The 15,309-nt window shown below is 30.0% G+C and overlaps 1 protein-coding gene across 1 annotated transcript; it reads right to left on the bottom strand.

The window, feature by feature from the left end:
- Positions 1-7,592: 7,592 nt before the first annotated feature.
- Positions 7,593-8,232, bottom strand: QIL1. The gene is made up of 2 exons (XM_065512764.1): positions 8,086-8,232; positions 7,593-7,996 (listed from the first exon to the last, which is right to left on the bottom strand). Exons 1-2 carry the CDS (start codon positions 8,094-8,096, stop codon positions 7,663-7,665), a joined length of 345 nt encoding a protein of 114 aa, XP_065368836.1. The 5' UTR covers positions 8,097-8,232; the 3' UTR covers positions 7,593-7,662.
- Positions 8,233-15,309: the final 7,077 nt, after the last annotated feature.

The raw sequence follows: 15,309 nt of genomic DNA, 5'->3' as shown, positions 1-15,309 counted from the left end.
AAAAAGCAAAAAAAAAATTATCAGCTGTTTGACTGACTTCACCTTGTATAAATTCGCCTTGGGCAAGAGTATGTGTTTTATTGTTGTACAGATAAAACTATATCAATTCGCACCGAAATGAAGATGCTGTTTTTATCTAAAAATAAAGGAGTATAGGAATATAAAAAAAATAACAACATAAACTGCCTTGTTCATAAAAAATATTTTATGTTTATTAAATCGGCATGGCCACACAATGCTTTTGGGGTCTTTTGCAAACCATTTTGAATATTTATTTCACAGCTGTGCAGTACAAATATTCTTATTAAAGATATTTAAATAGAGATTAAAATAAAACATAAAATTGTACTTGACCGACATTTTTGCTTTTTAACATAAATTTGTTGATATTTTATAATAAATTGCATTACAATTGCATTGGATAATGATTTTGTGCAAATATACAATAGCCCTATATTAACCAATCATTCAAGTTTAATCAACAAAATCTGAAACGTAAAAATAAACATAATTAAATATGCATTAACATTAAAGCATTTCATCTGCTTCAAAAAATGCAGTAAATTTCGAGCATATGTTTACATTTTGTGGCTGATAATCATAAAATATACGTAGAAAATTTTCCCAGGAAAATTACAAACATTTTGAAACAACATAAAAATATACATAAATGAAAATTTAATATTTTTTGTCATGCCTCCTTATTATTTCAAAAGAAAATATATGAACAAAATCATACTATTTATGAAACTATTTATAAATGTTATGAATTGAAAATCAATGGAAATCAAATCATACTTTTTATGTAGAAACTATTTTCTACATTCAAAATGAATTAATTCAAAATTTAGCTAATTCATAATGAATTAAAATCAAAAAAGAATGATTCATTTACAGCTCTGAAATGTATTAATGTACAAACTGTTTTATATAGTTTATTTCAATTATTATTAAAAGTATTCGAATGACGAATATTCTGTGATAAAATAAACATCACTGTTATATAATTTATTTTTATTGACATTTTGTTAAATTTTAACAAAATTTAATGAATTTCTATGTGGAAACAGACAGTTATAATTCCGGATTGGGTATATTAGATTGTGTGGACCTTCTTCCACAATGTTTACACATTTTATTACTATATAGCGTTGCAGGTTAAAAGTAAATGACAAAAATGCCAATCAAACTCACTTGTGAACCTCATGTACCTCACTGAAGGAGGAATATCAAACAAAATCATATACTATTGAAATGGAACTTATTCGCCAGCGGAGTGGAAATTGTGTTTAGCAATTGCAATAGTATCGTCTGTTATTCCAAATTTATCCTTAAAATCCTCTTTTTTAAGATAAAAAGTAAAAACAATTCCTTAAAATAGGTTTAAAGTAGGGTGAACCATTATTAAATTTCATATATTTAACAATGGTTTACTACAGGTGTTTTAAGCTAATTTTCGTTTTTGGATATAGAATTTAGCTTAACAACGGTTAGTAAGCATGTTGTAAGTTTTTTTGCATAGTCCCCTTTTACAATGCAGAAATTGAAAGGCAGACATTTTTTTCATTCTCTTTTGAACTAACCTAAACCTGTGTAAAACACACTCTACCTCTTTAACCCCTTGCCCACAAACTTCGTCTGTCTGCCTTTCAATTTCTGCATTGTAAAAGGGGACTTAAGACTGTTATTTTTTAATTTTTCATTTTGGTTTTTTGCCATTTGTTACCCCAGGTCTCCACGTAGCAATATTTATTGCTGCAATTGTCAAATTTGATTGCGTCAATGAAATTTGCGAGTGTAGACGGCAAATTGCCATATGTAGCAATCCATTGCGCAATGATTGCTCTACTGATTGCCTGAGCAATTATTGCTAAGCAATAAGCTGTCATTTCAGTTGTCATTAATGTAAAATTTCTTCTTTCTATGATTCGGTGCGATTAATTTATACATATTTAATTTATTTAAGTATCAAAAGTAAAAAAAACAAAGAAATTAGTGAAAAAAATCATTCAATACAGAATATGAGCAAAATACAACACAGTTTTTCATAGAACTTCTCGCGTTGAAAATTTTGTATTTGTGACGAACGTTTTCTCCACCTAAAGCAATCAGCAATCACTCTGCTGTTGTTCTGCCGACGTTATTGCTTGTACTTGGCAATAAAAATTGCTACGTGGAGACCTAGGGTTAAGACCAATCGTTGTTTTTGTAGAACTGACACCACCTTGTACGAATTCGCCTTGTGTGTGTTGTTTAAGGTATTTATAGACGGCAATACTGAGTATTAACACTTTTCAAGTTTAAAATATTATTGAAATCTTTCGGTATGTCAAGAAATCGTTTCGAAAAATATATTTCTTGTTTACACTTGTTTGATATTTTTCTGCTAACTTTATTTTTATATTATATTTTCTTTACATTTTTGTTTGCCATATTTATTTTTATAAATACTAGAGCCCTGCATGGGTGACTCTATTTGTCACACACAATGAGTAATCCATTGCTTTGTACTCAACTCATATGTTGTTTTGAATATTATTTACAAAGTGTACGTACTTTTGATTTTAATAATTCAAATTTTTGTTCTACTCAACCATTGCGAGTATTATTATGTATGTGTACGTCTACATTCAAATCGAGTAAGTAAACAACTTACGTATATAAAAAGAATACAAAATAAATATTCTGAATCGAGTGAATCGAGTTTTAAATGCCAAAAGAAAAATAATTAAAGCAAATAATAATAAAAAAACATGAAATCCATCGTATACAGAATATTGATTTAAGAAATATAACTGCTGTTTTCGACATAATTCGACCCTTTGAAGAAGCCTCGAAGATACTAGAGGGTATTTCTTAGGCTTAGGCACTACTTGGAAACTGTCGTTTTTTCTAATTTGACCATCTGGCATCGAGTTGCACTATTTCTGTTCCCACCTGCAAACAAATTGCTAAGTTTCTCTGAAGAAGATCGAAATCTTATACAATTGAAATGTATTGAGTTGATACAAAGCCTAATACAGAATTGTGAGCCTATGACAGAACCACAATAACAATCAGTAGCTCCAATCTCATCGAAAAATTTAGAACTGTTTTCAGATTTTATTCGATCATCTGATTTTCATACCAACGAGGATTCAGTGGCCTCAGAGTTGAGACGATACTTAACAACAGAAGTGTCCTTTTTTGATGATTTCGACGCACTTAAGTGGTGGGATTCGCATAAGAACGAGTTCCCCTTTTTACACAAATTGAGCTGCCGAATCTTAGCAATACCTATAATTATTACATGAGTTAGATTAATAAAATATACATGTAATCAATAATGCGCATTGTAATCTCGCTATAAAAATTCATAAGAATAGTAAATCGTTCAAAGAATTTCATTATAATTAAATCACATAATAAAGCCCTCTATGATTCGATTCACTCGCTGTTTTGCACTCGATTTGAAACACAGAAACACTCTCAATACTAGACTTGCCAACCGTCCCGTTTTCGACGGGACAGACCAGTTTTAGAGTCGAATGTCCCGTGTCCCGGCGATACTCTGAACGGGACGCCATTTGACCCGTTTAAAAAAAAACATAACTTTTTCATTAATTAACACAAAAAATATAAAAAACTCAAAAATTGGAAATACCGATAACCAAGGATGCTTTATTTTCTGAAATATAGTATTTTCTAAAAACTGAATATCACTATTTAACAATATACATACATAGGTACTTAGTGCATTAACTTCTATGAGTTTCAATAAACTCATTAGTAAACATTATTTAACTTTCATGAAAAATAAATGGCACGATACTCGCTCTAGGATGCTTGTACCTTTAGTTAAAGGTGAGTTGTTGGTCCATTGAAATGGATTGAGTTTGTTGAAGTTATTACTTCAAATAATAATAAAAAAGCTGATAAATGCGATTAAAAATATAAATTTAAAATTATGGACTGAAATAGGTAAACTTTATTAAATAACCCGCTGCGCTTCGTTACTCCTACGTAGTAAAATAAGAAATTTTAAATATTTTTTTAATGAGGTAAAACAAATTAGGTAAAATTATAAAAAATAAATTTTCAGACAAAGTTTAAAGAATCTCGCAATTTTAATTATACAGATATTCAAAATTTACTATGTACTTTGAATGGAAAGTTTCACACCCACTGTTCCGATCTAGACCATTTTAGCTAAATTCTGTACAGTGATAAGAATTTGATTCATACAAAGTTTAAATACATTACAATTAAAGTACTCCAGATATTCGAAATTAACTATATACTTTGTATGGGAGGTGTCACTCCCACTAATCCAATCCCGACCATTTTACAGCCAAACTATATAAAATGATAAGCGAGCTTTCGGACAAGTTTGAGGAATCTCGCAATTATAGTTCTGAAAATATTTATTTTCCTTTGTGTGGTAGGTGACTTAAACCTTGTTCCGATTCTTCCCAATTTGGTTAAAATTCATGTCGTGATATGAAATTGATTCATATAAAGTTTGAAGAATTTCACAATTATAGTACTCCAGATATTCGAAATTAACTATTTACTTTGTATGAGAGATGCCACGCCCACTAACACAATAACATTTTCACCCAAAAAATTTAGAATAGCAAGGGTGATATTAGGGCAAAATTTTAAGACTTCCACAATTATAGTTCTCCAGATATTCGAAAATAACTATTATATAAAGTTCGAAGACTTTCACAGTAATAGTTCTTCAGATTTCACACAATTGAAATTAATGTGTTATTGTTGATTTTAATAAATAAAATAGGATAATAACACTGCTTCAAAATAACACTATTTGTCAGAACTTGAAAAGCGACCTAATGGAGGTTGTATGCCTAGGTGAGGACATGCTAACACAGTTTTCAAAGATTTTATTAAAAAAGTCAAATTTTTTTTTTATTTTTTTTTTCGTAATTTTTCAAATTCAACAATAGTTATTTTAATTTTTTTCTATGAAAACCAATTTTTTTTTGCACAGTGCTTTAAAGACAATTTTATATAGACAAAAAGGAGATATTACTTATTAAAATCGGTTTATATATTTGCAAAAGTTATTAAACTTTTTCGAAAAAAGTTCGAAAATATTTACCCTGTTTTTTTTATATTTATATGCGCTGTGGGAGAAAATACTCAAAAAGGTATTAATGAAAAGTTGAATAACTTTTACAGTTTTCATCCGATTTGAAAAATTAAAACCATGTTTTATTAAGAACTTTTCTTTATACATTGATATAAATTTGTATAAGCAATGAAAAAATAAGCAATGAAAAGCGACACAAATCAAAAAAGATCGTAACAAAAACAATACTTATAACTTACAAATGTATCAATAAATGCATGTCATTTTGAAGCGTAATGAGTTTTCTTTCCCAACACGTTAAAAAAAATAAAAACTGAACAAAAACTGACTGAGTTACAGATCCATAAGTTGAAAAACATCACTGTAAACGGTTTTTTCAGAACAACTTCTGAATTTGAAGGTGTTTCTAAAATAGTTTGACACAATTTGTAATGTACTCAGCAAGTCCTATAACCCACGCTAGGTCATTTTCCATGTTTTTTCCATCGTTCTCTGATCATTTAGTGGTGTCCCGTTTTAGAAATTTCAAAAGGTGGCAAGTCTACTCAATACATTCATGTATTTTGCTTTATTTGAAATTTTTGTCAAATACGTTTTTGTTTTGAATAAATTATTATATTCATTCAAAAAACAATGAGTGAGTCAAAAACAGTGCTTGAAAAAAATTAAATGTTAAAATATTAGGTCTGTTCATTTACTTTCCCAGTAAATACTTGCAACGAGAGAATAAAATCAAAATTTACAAAATTACTCTCTTAAATTCTCAAAAATGGTAAAAAGTAAATGAACGATTTTCCAGTAACAATTGTTTTATACACACAATAAATACATACATACTAATAAATCTAATCTAATAAATACATACATACCCGATACATATGAAAATAAAAAGTTTTTGAATTGTTTTAAACAAATTTTCAATACCGAACGCAAATCAAAAAAATCATTTGTATTTTTTGAAAATCTAATACAAATTTTGTTTAGACGATGAAATTGTATTATGATACTTGAGTTTTTGACAAATATTAATACTCAGTATTGCCGTCTTTAAATACCTTTAAAAGCAGTGTGTTGAATGCATAAAGAATAGACATAGAGCGGAAACTCTCCTGTCAAAGACCTGACTCAGTTGTCAGAAACCTAAGTGGTGAGAATGTATTAGTAGAAAAAACTATGTGAAAACACAAACAACATTATTTTGAGTAATTTTTTTGTTTGAGTTTTTTCTAGTTTCCACTCCATGTTTCTCTATGGTGGAAGCACAATAAACTAGGGTTCTATAGCTGAAACAAAAAGTCGACTTTTCGACCTTTCGACTTTTTCCGTTTTTTAAAAAGTCGACTTTTCGAACTTTCGACTTTTGGTAATTTATAAAGGTCGACTTTTCGAACTTTCGACTTTTTAGTTAAATAGACTTTTTTCGACTTTTCGACTTTTTTAGACTATTTTCGACTTTCCGACTATTTTCAACTTTTTACCATTTCTTGTAACAAATACATAGTTTCTACTTTTATTGATGCGCCTTTTGTAATGTTTAGCAATAAAAATGAAATTTATCAAGGCGATAATAGTTAGAAGAATGTTGTGTAGAAAAAACTTTAATTTATAAACATTTATTTATTATTTATATTAGCATACACTACAAAAAATGCAAGTGTACCAAATTGCAATAGTTTTAGTGTAATGTTGCAATTAAATATTTTTTTTAACATTCTAAAAGACTTTTATCGACTATTCGACTTTTATCGACTATTTTCGACTTTTGAGATAACATTTCGACTTTTTTTCAGCAAAAAGTCGATTGTTCGAATAATCGAACAATCGACTTATAGAACCCTACAATAAACGTTGTCAAATTGATCTTGTTAAAAATGTATGCATGGCGTAATGATTATAAGGTGTATGCGTTACGCCAACAAATACAACAATACAAAAACAAATAACTTTTATAGTGTCAAAAACAACTGACATAATGTATACAAACTACAGCAAAAAAAAATTTTGACAAGATTGAAGTTGTAAACAAACTCGAGCAAAAAAATAATCAGCTGTTTGATTAATGTCACCTTGTATATCATTACACCATTAATGTATGCGTATTTAAACATTGCCTTTTTTCTGTACTCAAGAGGTACAATGGCCGGGAATGGGTTAATTGACCAATTTAATACGTATGTATCTTGCTCATACATATCTATAATGTTTATTAATTGACGTTAAATTATTAAAACATTTGAAACCTAATTTAAAAACGAAAACCTTGGGACTACTAAAGTCCTAGGAAATGAGTTTGAATGATTTTTAACTAATAATGAACAATATACATATCTGAATTATAGTTAATTGAGCTTGAGGTAAAATTTATAAAATAGTTTGGGTTTTTTTTCAATATTTCGCTTCTTTCTGAAGATGCTACATAATTGTTGTTGTTGTTAAATATTAATAACAAAATTATGAACGATAAAAAAAATGCACCTAGCACCGGCAATATCTCAACTTCGTTAACGAAATTACTCTTTATTGAACAAGAAATTTCAAAATCATTAAATGATAATTTTTTATCCTGGCTAATTCGTTGTCTTGGGAGACTCTGCAAACTCTTCAAATTTATTTTTGGCCTTTTTTAACATTTGACCAGTGTAACAAGGGAGCATCTCAATAAAATTAAATGATTTTTTAACACCCTCGTTGTAATAGTGCTTCGATACGAAACAAATTTCTCCAGTCTGTGGTAACGCAGGAAAATCAAATGGCATTTGCTTTTCTAGCCTTTGCACATGAGGCCGTAATTCATTTTTAATATCATTGTAAAGTATTTCGGTATCATTAGGACTTCCCCATACACCTGCTTTTTTAGTATAATAAACTGCACCAACCAAGAAACCAGAACGTATTAAAAATCTGCAAAAAAAATATATTGTTTTTGTATACACCAAAAAGATTACGTAAACCTCAAATAAATTTAATATTTCATACTCATATGAACTTACCCTACAACCATTTTTAATTAGGCAAAACAAATTAGACTTGAAATAACTGGATCAAATATTTTATGTAAATTTTAATTTGATGTAATTTTATTTTTCCAATATAGAGTAAACACAACAGATACCTAAGCAGACTAAATTTCACCACGGCGGCAGCTGACTCAAAAATAGGTCCAAGCCGATGGGAAATAATCGGCGGCGGCGGATTGAGCAAAAATTACCGGCGGCGGCTCTAAGCCGGCTGAAGCCTATTTTTTATATAAATAATTAAACAACTTTCTAAAATAAACTATAAAACGCTTAAAGCTTAAAGCATTAAAATCCAAATTTAGAACTTTAATACAGTTCAGAAATAAGGACTATTTTTGATTAAACATTAAATAAAGATTTTTTATTTAAAAATTTCTCAATGATTTTAAAAACTTTAAATTTAGTTAAGAAAAAAGATTATTTTTGATTCAAAAACTGTACAGGGAAACACACCAAAATTTTCCAGACTTTTCTCCATTGTTTTTGATTAAATTGGGAGTGCTGATTACTATGTCATTATTTTCTAGCAGCTCTAGTTTTAAAGATATAGTGACATTTAATATTTGCATAATTTACACCATTTGTTTTAATATTCGCTTAATATTAAAATCTCCTTCGTTTGAGTACCTAGTCACATTGATGAGTATATCAGGATATCTAACTTGTATAGCAAGGATGTTAAAAATTATTTTAGGTTAGTCCTTAAAAATAAAATAAAAATAATTTTCTGCAAGTTTAAAAAAAAATTTATCTTCACATAAAAATAAAATATTATTTCAAAATTTATTTTTCAGCCAATGTGATACGTACACAATGTTCTTTTATACGATTTTCTTGAATAAAAAGTCTGCTTAGCGAATTTAGATATTTTGAGTTTTAATATAAAAAATCCATTTTTGTTCTGAAATATGAGTGATCACAGATCGAGTTCCTTTTCTTGATTAAACGCTTATTGTCCAAGTTAATAGCGAATTAAGATATTTTGAGTTTTTATGTAAAAAATTCATTTTTGTTCTGATCGAGCTCCTTTTCTTGATTAAACGCTTATTGTCCAAGTTATTAGCGAAATTAGATATTTTGAGTTTTTATATAATCGATTTTTGTTCAGAAATATGAGTGATCATAGATCGAGTTCCTTTTCTTGATTAAACGCTTATTGGCCAAGTTAATAGCGAATTTAGATATTTTGAGTTTTTATATAAAAAATAAATGTTTGTTCTAAAATATGACTGATCACAGATCGAGCTCCATTTCTTGATTAAACGCTTATTGGCCAAGCTATTAACGAATTTAGATATTTTGGGTTTTTATATAAAAAATCAGTTTTTGTTCAGAAATATGAGTGATCACAGATCGTGCAGCTTTTCTCGATTAAACACTTATTGGCCATGTTACTAACGATTTTAGATATTGTGAGTTTTTATATAAAAAATCGATTTTTGTTCAGAAATATGAGTTACTTTAGATATTGTGAGTTTTTATATGAAGTAATTAGCGAATTTAGATATTTTGAGTTTTTATATAATCGATTTTTGTTCAGAAATATGAGTGATCACAGGTTGAGCTCCTTTTCTTGATTAAAAGCTTATTGGCCAAGTTATTAGCAAATTTAAATATTTTTTTAGTTTTTATATAAAAAATATATTTTTGTTCAGAAATATGAGTGATCACAGACCGAGCAGTTTTTCTTGATTAAACGCTTATTGGCCAAGTTATATTTTAGATATTGTGAGTTTTTATATAAAAAATCGATTTTTGGCCAACGCAAATACTTAGAAGCACTCATCGTTTCTCGGATGGACCTAACGCGTCGTTGGAAAATAAATGGGGGAAACCTGGAACTGGAATTCCTTGTTTCCGCCTTTGAAATTTCTTTGACGATTGATTCCAAGTATATGGCAAGATATTAGCATTTCGGAGTATAGCAGGTTCGGGCCATGTCACTACCTTTGGTCACATATTTAAAACATTTGATAAGTGGTCGTATTATTGGGCGTAAAAAGCTTTTGTGTGACTATTGCGAACATTTAAAAAAAATAGCCAAATCGTAATTTCCAGGCGTTATGCATATTTTAGATATATCGGAAAAAAGGTGGTCGTGGTAAATTTTTCTTACGAATTTTACTACGAATATTTAAAAAAAACTAGCCGATTTTAGATAAAAACAGTGGGCGTAAAAGTGGGCGTGGTCAATTTTTCCTTCAGTAAAAACATAAATTGGATAACTACGAACATTTAAGCAAAAAATTACCTAAATCGGTGTAGCCGTATTCAGATTTTAGATAAATCGAAAAAAAGTGGGCGTGGTCAATTTTTCGTTCCGTAAAAACCCAAGTTGGACTACGACCAACATTTAAAAAAAAATTGTCTAAATCGGTCCGGCCGTTCTCAACTGATGCAATTACCAACGAACGACAATTGATTTTTATTTATATAGATTTTTTATTTTTTTTTTTAATATTTTTTTTCGAAAGATTGAAGAAAGAGCTATCTAAGCTATTTGGGACACATTTTGCTAAGAATAATAGGTAATAAGATACATGGATAAGAAAAAACACCTGCTTGGCCAAAATGTTTGCTCTCACCTCACAGGCGAATTCACTTATTTTTTATATATAGAGTTTGACATAGGGACGTACGGGCGAATATTTTTTATATATGTAGTTTGACATTTGTGCGTGCTATTTCTATAATCAGCTGTGCTGCCGATGGCACCTTATTAAATGCACCTTGACAGCAGGCTTCACGAAAACACGAATTCAAATGCTGCTGGCTGAAGTTGCAGTCGTGCGGCACAACGCGTATTCATTAGGGATGCCAATCCCGAAATCCCGATCCCGAAAATCCCGGGATTTTTCGGGATCGGGATTTCCCGAATCCCGGGATTTGTGAAAAAGAATCCCGGGATTTTTCGGGATTAACAAATCCCGGAATATTATGAGATTTTTGATATTTTAGGAAGATTTTTGAAGCACCCAAAATACCTAGAAAGCTAAATTTCAGCATATTTATAATTAGTGACCGAATTTTACAGTTGTGGGTACAATATTTTGTAAGGGGTAACTAAAGTTTGGTTGCCTCAACTGAAATTCTTCTTTATCAACTGACTTTCTGTTGTTAGAACTGAAAAATTCTATGTGTGCAACCGAATCATTCGATTGGCAACAAATTCGGTTGCTATCACGAATCTGTTTTCTCTGTGTACTAATCTCGCTTCAAATCCAAACGCAGACAGATTTTTTCATTTGAATCAGGGAGCAGCACGTCTACCTTGCATTGACAGACTTTTACACAATTTACACTTTTTCGAAATTTATGTTCTAGTTATTTTCTGAAGGGGACTATGGGCAAATGTAGCCCGATTTCCGCAATGCTTTACAGTATAATTTCAGAGTACTTACAACTTATTTTGTGCAAAATTTTATAGGGATATTTAGGACTGCTCAAACAGTACTCCGGGGGATAATTGTATGGATGTAGGGAAAATCATGGACCATTATATTTTAATTCAATGCATTAGTTTTAGATTTGTTATATTTTTACTTAAATATATTAATGAAATTAATAGTTTTTATTCTTGAATTTGATGTTTTTGACGTTTAACTAAAATCCCGAAGTCCCGAAATCCCGGGATCCCGAAAAATCCCGGGGTCCCGAAAAATCCCGGGACCCCGGGATTTACATTTCAAAAATCCCGAATCCCGGGATTTGTAAAACCCAGTCCAGTTTGGCATCCCTAGTATTCATACAAGGTGGTGTCAGTTCTACAAAACCAACGATTGATCTTAACAAATGTCAAAAAACCAAAATGAAAAATTAAACAAATAAGTATTTATTTTCAACGACGAAAATCGGAAAAAATATTTTCCGAAAATATTAGCTGAAACTTATTCGAATGAATTATAAGTTGACTTGTAAAACCTAATCATTAGTTATTCAGCTCATAACTAACTTATAGTGCCCTCATACTTCATGTGCCACAATCTAAAGGCCTAGTTAGTTTGTACGTTCCGTTCCGAATCAGCTGTTTTGTTTTTAGCATAGGGAAAGTTGTGTATGTCGTTAGTTTTTCTGTAACGTTGCCGTTCTGTTGCGGATGAATCTGTTGAAAACAGAATTTTGTCCGCAACGTTAAGTGACAGCTAAAACAGCTGATATCATATATACACAAAAATGCCAACAATATGAAAGCAGTGGTGCCAACATTATTGAAAGGGAAATATTTTTTATTAAAAAAGAATAAAAAATATAATATTTTCAAAAAAAACATTGAAATTTAATAAAAAAAATAAATTTATTTTAATGTATGAACAGAACAGAACAGAAACGTTACAGAACGCAAAGACTAATGGAGCCTTAACTCATAATGAGCTAGCTTGTGGTTAGCTGATACCTATGCATAGTGAGTGAGTACTGACTCGCTCTGATGACACTACATGGAAAAACTGAATAGGAATTTACAAGGGAAATGAGCTAGTTTTTTAGTCACTTGTGACTCATTTCTGATTGATCATCGATTTTTTATATAAAAACTCAAAATATCTAAATTCGCTAATAACTTGGCCAATAAGCGTTTAATCAAGAAAAAGAGCTGGATCTGTAATCACTCATATTTCTGACAAAAAATCGATTTTTTATACAAATACACAAAATATATAAATTCGCTAATAACTTTCCCAATAAGAGTTTAATCAAGAAAAAGAGCTCGATATGTGATCGCTCATCTGCGATCGCTCATATTTCTGACCAAAAATCGATTTTTTATGTAAAAACTCAAAAATCTAAATTCGCTAATAACTTGGCCAATAAGCGTTTAATCAAGAAAAAGAGCTCGATCTGTGATCGCTCATATTTCTGACCAAAAATCGATTTTTTATATAAAAACTCAAAATATATAAATTCGCTAATCAAGAAAAAGAGCTCGATCTGTGATCACTCATATTTCTGACCAAAAATTTATTTTTTATGTAAAAACTCAAAAATCTAAATTCGCTAATAACTTGGCCAATAAGCGTTTAATCATGAAAAAGAGCTCGATCAGTGATCACTCATATTTCTGTCCAAAAATCGATTTTTTTTATATAAAAACTCAAAATATCTAAATTCGCTAATAACTTTCCCAATAAGAGTTTAATCAAGAAAAAGAGCTCGATCTGTGATCACTCATATTTCTGACCAAAAATAGATTTTTTATTATTAAAATGCAAGCTGTTTCGATGATCTTGATTTATGACCAAAATTATATTATTCAACATTTTCTATAGGAAATTCACCAAAAGGATACCAAAAGTCTTTTTTGTACAGAACTTTATATAACAAAGTAATGTAGTAAAAGTGGTGTAAGTGGGTTACACTTGGGTTGCCAGATAACAAAAAACTGGACCATAAGACAAATTTAACTGGATTTTAAAAAAATAACTGGACAATTTAAAAATTACAAAAATAAAAAAAATAACATTTTTTAGGCAATCTTTATGAAAATTTAATAAATTACATTTTTTAATTTAAATAAGTATCAATAAAAAATCCTTTTTTATTTAAGATTTTTTTCATACAAATTTATAAATAACGCATAACATAAAGTGCACTTTGAAAAGTGTACTTTTTTATAAAATATATTAATAGTGTTATTGTAATCCAAATTTGAAAATTTTGTTTCAATATCACAAGTAGTTTTAATTTTATTTATATCGTTTTTTGCTTCTTCTATAAACTTGTAAAGAGTGATGTTACGTTATTTCGAATTTTTGGTGAAGATATGTATATTAATTAATAATATAGAAAGTAAAACAATTTTATTTGCCACATACTATTGAGGGATTCAAACGGTCTGCTATTATGTCGTATTGTCATAATGTCGTAAAATATTGTTACGTTTTAACCTTCTCAAAACGCTAGTTTATTTCCTTTAAATAACCCGGATACTTTTGATTGCAAATAAAAGCCGTTTAGTAGTTTGAAAATTGTAACAACTCTTTATTTATTTTAAAATGTACAACAACAGAATTAAATAGTCACTCAATGTTTTTTTTTATACACGTTTATAAATTCTCAGTAATACAGACACAATTTATAATGTAACGCTGCTACAGCTGTGGATAATTTGTCTTCTGTATAAAATTTAATTATTCAATATACAAAATTATAAGTTTAAATAAAAAATAGTTTGGTAATAAAATAACGTATTTTATTCACACAACAACTATATTGGTGACCCCGAGTACAAAGAAACACTACGATTTTCAAACAGATTGTGGCGAACAACAAAAAACATTTTCTTAGAAGCAGCGCAGCAGCAGCGTATTTGAAATTTTAACGTTCAAAAACACAACGGAATTAGTTTTGCACGAGCAGGATCATTTTCTGTTTATGAATTCTAACAATTACAATTTGAGAAGTAAAAAAACTGTTCTCCGTAAGGAAAGTTCTTCAAGTAGCGACGGAACTGAATTTTTTGAGACATCAAATTTGTTACGAGAACAGCGGGGACTTACGAACGAGACGTCGAGATCAAATCTTCAAAAGGTCCATATTCCCAAGTTTAACAAGAATAATCCTCACTTATGGTTTGCTCAGATCGAAAGATCATTTTCTTTATGCAACGTTACTTCGGATACTGATAAATTTGATTTTGTGTCTGTTCATCTAGAAGACGATATACTTCTATCTATTGAAGACTTAATAACAACCCCACCTGGGAGTGAAAAATTTAACGCTTTAAAGGAAAGATTGGTATCAAAATTCGCTGAATCGCCCGAATCAAAACTGCGACGTTTATTACAAGGTGTTGAAACTGTAGGTATGAAACCAACCGAAGTTTTAGCTCACATGAAGCGTCTTGCACCTGGTAAAGGTAATGAGACAATTATTCGCACACTTTTTCTTGCCCGATTCGATCCGACCACTTTTAAGTATTTGGGAAGAAGACGATTTAGACAAACTCGCAAAAACGGAAGATAAAATGCTAGATGCAAACACGAGAACGGTGAATTCTGTATCACAAAATTGACATGGTAAGTCAATTTTTACCACTCTTGATCTCACTAAAGCATACTATCAAATTCCTATGGCCGACGAGGACATTGCGAAAACTGCATTGTGTACCCCCTTTGGATTGATAGAACTTTTATACATGCCTTTTGGCCTTCGAAACGCCACGCAGACTTTCCAAAGGTTCATGGACTCTGTTCTAAGAGG

The sequence above is a fragment of the Calliphora vicina genome, chromosome 1, assembly GCF_958450345.1.
Source record: "Calliphora vicina chromosome 1, idCalVici1.1, whole genome shotgun sequence".
NCBI classification, from domain to species: domain Eukaryota; kingdom Metazoa; phylum Arthropoda; class Insecta; order Diptera; family Calliphoridae; genus Calliphora; species Calliphora vicina.
The sequence above is the reverse complement of the archived record's forward strand: the minus strand, read 5'-3'. Positions and strand labels throughout refer to the sequence as shown.